The 5,617-nt window shown below is 40.8% G+C and overlaps 1 protein-coding gene across 2 annotated transcripts in view; it reads right to left on the bottom strand.

The window, feature by feature from the left end:
* Positions 1-1,276: 1,276 nt before the first annotated feature.
* Positions 1,277-5,617, bottom strand: part of ANO6 (anoctamin 6) — a 120,500-nt gene continuing 116,159 nt past the window's right edge. For both annotated transcript variants that reach the window (XM_034769957.1, XM_034769964.1), the window contains one exon: positions 1,277-3,963. In XM_034769957.1, the coding sequence (XP_034625848.1) occupies positions 3,757-3,963 (207 nt within the window). In that variant the 3' untranslated portion in view covers positions 1,277-3,756. The remainder of the gene's footprint in view (positions 3,964-5,617) is intronic.

The following is a 5,617-nucleotide window of genomic DNA, read 5'->3' as shown; positions in this document are numbered from 1 at the left end:
ACACAGCTGGAGTATGTTAGAAAATGGGTGCAATTGGTAAAGCAGCGTAACTTGTGCCAATTTGGTATGCAGTGGGTATGCAAAATAAGAGTAATTCACTCGAATAATGGCAAAAAGGGAAGGAGGTAGCAGATAAACTACTAACAGTAAAAGCAACTAACAATGGGCTGCAAAATAACTTATTCTTGCTAATCCATATGAGCTGCTCAAAGTGTGGGCCCTAGGCTCGACTTGTCTACAACAGGATTTAAGCTCATTAACACATTAGCTAACATTTAAAAATAGATCCATTTTCCTAGCATAGACATGGCCTAATATGATGCTACATCCTCTATACCCATAGCTTGTAAATTGCACTCAGCATCAGCTGAGTTTATGTCATCACAGCACCTGGCCATGTGAGAACAACAGTGTAGACTGGCATTTTTATGACTGGGTTGTCAGCCTGCTCAATACAGGGCTAGACACCACAGTGGTAAAAACGGCTAAACTAGTGCTCTACTGTTACAACCCCCATGGAGCTACACTGGTGTTTAAGAGCAGCTGTGTGGAAAACATAAAAAAAAAAAAAAGGCTAGTGCAGACAAAGTTTGTGTCTGAAATGGCCAGAGAATCTTTTATCCTTCAAGCCTATCCATTCTCCTAGGCCTCTGAAGAGGATATTGTTGGGCTAGAGAGGCATAAGAGAGTTAAGTGGCTTGAGGTTTGAATGGATGATGGGAAGAGGAAGAGTTCATGAGTGCAGTAAGATCTGTAGATTGTTTCCAATTGCACGTACATGCCTAAGTCAAATAAACACCCCAACCCCATACATAGGGGTATAGGAGTAACAAACAATAATTCATGCTGATTGTGCAGTCCCAGACAGAGGATAAACCTGGACTAGCAGGAGCCCCAGGAAGGAACCTAAAGGCTGAATTACCTGGAAGTAGGGTGCTCATTATAGGCCTGATCCTGCAGGAATAAACTGAATCCCAGATCTTACGTTTGTTTGAGAGCATAATGATTTCCCCCATCCATATCACAGCTCTGCTGTGGAATAGGAGGAATTCCATCATCCAGAGAATTTAGAAAAGAAGCTGATGGTTCTCAATAGCAGTGGCACAACTTCATGGCAAGAACTTGAAAAAGGGCAGTAATATAGAAAATAGACAATGCTGATATTCTAATAATTTAAAAATGGTACTTGGTGGCAGCTCTATTGTTCTGCTTCTAAAAAAGGATAACACAAATGAAGACATGGAATGCATTTTAAAATAAATTTTATTAAAATGATAAATATAACGAAATATCTTAATGTTCAGAAATTAATAGCAAATATTCTTAGCAAAAATACAAAATGTATATTCTTATGTGGCAAATCATATCAACTTCTGAAGAACCTTACAAATATTGGCATTATGTAGTTTATAAAGTTGCTCAAATAGACTATTAGAGAGACAAGGCGGGTGGATAATATCTTTTACTGAACCAACTTCTGTTGGTGAGAGAGTCAAGCTTTTGAACTTACACAGAGCTCTTTGTCAGGTCTGACTTCACTGGATTTATACCAAAGATAATTTTGGCCCACAGTGGATGATGATGTCACAGTTTGTGATTTGCAGCATCAAAAGCGAAAAACCTATTTATATTTTCAAGCAGATTCTAATTTTCCCTTTAAAAGCCTAGTGAAATATTCTCCAAGTGACCTAGTTTCTAAAGGAGTTACAAATACTGTTGTTTTTCCCCTCCTGAATGTTTTATTCTTATGCTTCAAAAGTTCAGAGAGGCCCAGTAATCCCATCTTTAGCAGGTGTAGATAAAGTCTATGTAAACCGCACAGAATGGTAAGTATCTTTTTATTTAAGATATTCTTTATTAAGGCACCATACTTTTCACTATCTGTAATTCTGAACTGTGCTTAAAGTAAGACTCTCTCTCTCTCTCTCTCTCTCTAGATGATATAATGGATCAAAGGCACTCCTGGCATAATGTTATCCTGAAGGAGGAATAATTGCCAGATGTGGATTAAGACTACTATGTTCAGGAGAATAATGCTAGGTGACAGCAAAAGGAAGAGATAGTACGTGCCCTTGGGTATACAGGGATGAGGTCCAGTGGATTGAATAGGTCACTGGGGACCAGGAGCTCCTGCATGTTAATCCCAGCTCTGCCACAGATCACTGTGTGACCATAGAAAAGGCACTTAACTGCTCTGTGTCACAGTTTCCCCATCTATAAAATGGGTGGTAAGTTTTGTGAGGTTATTTACATAAGGCCAAATCACGGTCCCTTCTCTGGCTGGTCTCTCCTCAATTCCCTCCTGATTTTGTCCTTTTTCATTAGGTAAATATCGCCCCCCCTCCCACTGTACTGTAAAAGAGTCTTTAAGGTTAACATGGATTTTTTTTGCATGATGATCATAGATGCGTGTGGCACTGGGGTGGCTCAGGGTAGCTGTCCAACCTCATGGGTAGGTACTCACATGGCTAGCCTGAGCTACTCTAGCCACACTGCTCTTTTTAGTCTGCTAGCTCAAGCACAGCTAGCATGTGTCTGTCTACCCGCGCTGGAAATCACATTTCCTGGCTACTGTGTTGACACATGCTATTTTGTGATGGATTGAATTGAGGATATCACAGTAGGTCCAACCCTGCATTCCTTGCACACTGAAGTGAATGGAGTTTTGGTTGTGAAAGAAATACAGAAGTGAGCCCTCTGTGGATATTGATTTAATGTGTGACAAGAATTTAAACGCTCACTCGTTACAGGTAAGAACATACAGGTCCTAGAGCATACAGGTTCAAAACAGAATGGGCAAAATGAACTACTTAATGTACATCAACTGGGTAAAGACACATCACCTGATTCTCCCCTCACTCATACTGCTGTAAAAAGGCAGGGAATCGCCACTGACCGTATGCAGCTATCAATGACAGGAGAAGCAGGCTTGCAGTGCTTCCTCTCATTGTGATTCAAGTCCATTCTTACCACGTTGATTGAAATACCTTATCATCTGTATAATCCCTGCTGCGCATTTTTTAGCTTGTATGGCACATAGCAGGCTTATCATGGCAACAGCAATGGCTGAACATCCTAATGTTTAGTTGTCGTCATCTTTTTTCTTCTGTCTCTTTCTGATTTTGGCTTTTCCTCTTAGCTTAATTATATAGCCAGTGATTGAATTATCCAATGACAGCCACTTCATGTGATCACAACTCATTCAATGGCAGCTAGGGTGACCAGACAGCAAATGTGAAAAATCGGACAGGGGATCGGGGGTAATCGGAGCCTATATAAGAAAAAGACCCAAAAATCGGGACTGTCCCTATAAAATTGGGACATCTGGTCACCCTAATGGCAGCTGTGTTGTTTTTAATACAAATGATTTGGTTTCTGAGGTTTTGTGCAAATTGAACAGCAGATGAAATAACCAATGGCTGAATGAAGTGGAAGGTGTTGTGCTGCATTTCAGAATGAATCTGCCCCTTCTTACGAGGCAACAGTCTAGAGAAAACCAGATGCCTTTTTTTTCTGTCTGGTTAAAACTATTAAAGACGTCATTTCGCTTTTTCCAGGTGATACTGGATCTCAAGGTTTTGTATTTTCCAGTCCTTCCCTCTATAGCCAGTGATGTTCCAGACATAGGCAAGAGTTACAAGACACTATTTGCTAAAGGGAGTTAATCCCCAACTTTTGATTAGCCATTAGTAACATTTTGATTAGCCATTAGTAACCAGTACTGAGCCGGTTAAGTACTGTCTGTGTGTAAAATTCTTAGTCAAATTTAGGTCGGAAAGTGCCGTCTGCTCCTTTCCAGATTCTGTCAGCTATTTTCCCCATATTTTTTTTCATAACGTTGAGATGATTCTCATGCAGGAGTGTCTGTGTTAAGTATTTCTCTCGTTTGATCTTGCTCTTCGTCTTTTGTGATACATCCGGAATTACGTATGAAACAATAAACTTCACACAGTATATGACATGCTAGGGAAGATGAAAATCAAGAATGTCAGTCATGCAGAATAGGCTATTATTATTACTAAGTAGGAGTTGAAAGCCCATGCTGTTGCACAGGTGTAATTCACAAAGTCATGCATGGTAAAAAAAAGCCAAAAATGACTGAGAACTTAAAAACTGGATAGTAACTGACCACAAATCCCATTGATGATTGAACCTGGTGATATTTTGAACAAAAAGAGCTCTCAACCATGCTTGTAGCTGTGTCCATTGCTGCACACTGACTCAACAAATATTCTAGGCTTCAGAGTGATGTTTGGGGTGATTGTGTGTGCTGGTTGTGTTGTTGTGTGGGTGCTTGTGTTGATTTGTGTCTGAGTTTTGTTTTGGGAGAGTTGTGTGGATCTGTGTGGGAAGCAAGTGAGGGGCATGTGCTATGGTGAGGGGCTGTGTATATTTTGGGTTATTGTGTATGCTGTCTGTGTTGCTGTCTAGGTAGTTGATTTGTGTCTAGGGGGAGTGTGCTGGGAGAGTGGTGTTGATTTGTGTGGGTGCTGAATAAGCATGTGTGCTGTGATGTGACAATTGGGCCAAGTAATCCACCATCTGTGCAGTCTCCCTCATACAACCAATGAAATTATTGCATGCAAATAAGGGCAGAGTAAGGGTGCTGGATGGTTGAGTTATCTCCGCTATCGCAATGGTCATGGCCTCTTGGCATGGCATAGATACATGCCTTACTGTATTGTACACTGCACAGGTATAATTTGTAAAGTCAAAATGGCGGAGAACTTAAAAACTGGATGGTAACAGACCACAAAATCAGTGATGATTCAACCTGATAATATTCTGAACATAAAGAGCCCCCAAAGCATGCTTATAGCTGCTTCCGTCGCTTCATGCTGATTGTACAGACATAATAGGCTTCAGAATGACACACAAAGTGACTTTCTTGCAATCTTATTATATAGATGAAATGTTACAATAAGGTACATTTGTGTTTTATATCACAGTAGCTAAATGTCCCAATGAATACAGAAGTCTGAAAAGGAGCAATGTAGTGGGAAAAATTAGTTGTCTGAAAACAAGACAGAGCCAGGAACTCCTAATTTGTAATCCTGGCTCTGACAGTGCCTTCTCCTGTAGCCTTGGGAAACTTGTTACCTGATGACTTCCTTTCTGGGACTGACCTCTCCCCCCTTTTTCTCCCCATCTGACACATCTGGCTTGAGTCTCTCTCTTCTTGTAACTATTTGAGCTGGTGCAGACTTGTACAGATGACTCCAGGACTTGGTCATATCTCCTCTGACCTCCTACCTGGACACTGACCCAACAGCCATTGAAGTCAGTAGGAGTCTTTCTATTGACTTCAGTGGGCCGTGGATCAGGCCCTTGATGAATTTTATACAGAAACATTTACTAGTGTGCTCCTCCTACAATCCCAAATGCCTCCACAAAAGGCTCCACCTTTTCCCAGATGACTTCCACCATGCAGGTTTCAGAGTTACAGCCGTGTTAGTCTGTATCCGCAAAAAGAAGAACAGGAGTACTTGTGGCACCTTAGAGACTAACAAATTTATTAGAGCATAAGCTTTCGTGGACTACAGCCCACTTCTTCGGATGCATATAGAATGGAACATATATTGAGGAGATATATATACACACATACAGAGAGCATAAA

The sequence above is a fragment of the Trachemys scripta genome, chromosome 1, assembly GCF_013100865.1.
Source record: "Trachemys scripta elegans isolate TJP31775 chromosome 1, CAS_Tse_1.0, whole genome shotgun sequence".
NCBI lineage: Eukaryota > Metazoa > Chordata > Testudines > Emydidae > Trachemys > Trachemys scripta.
This window is presented reverse-complemented; position numbering and strand designations above follow the sequence as displayed.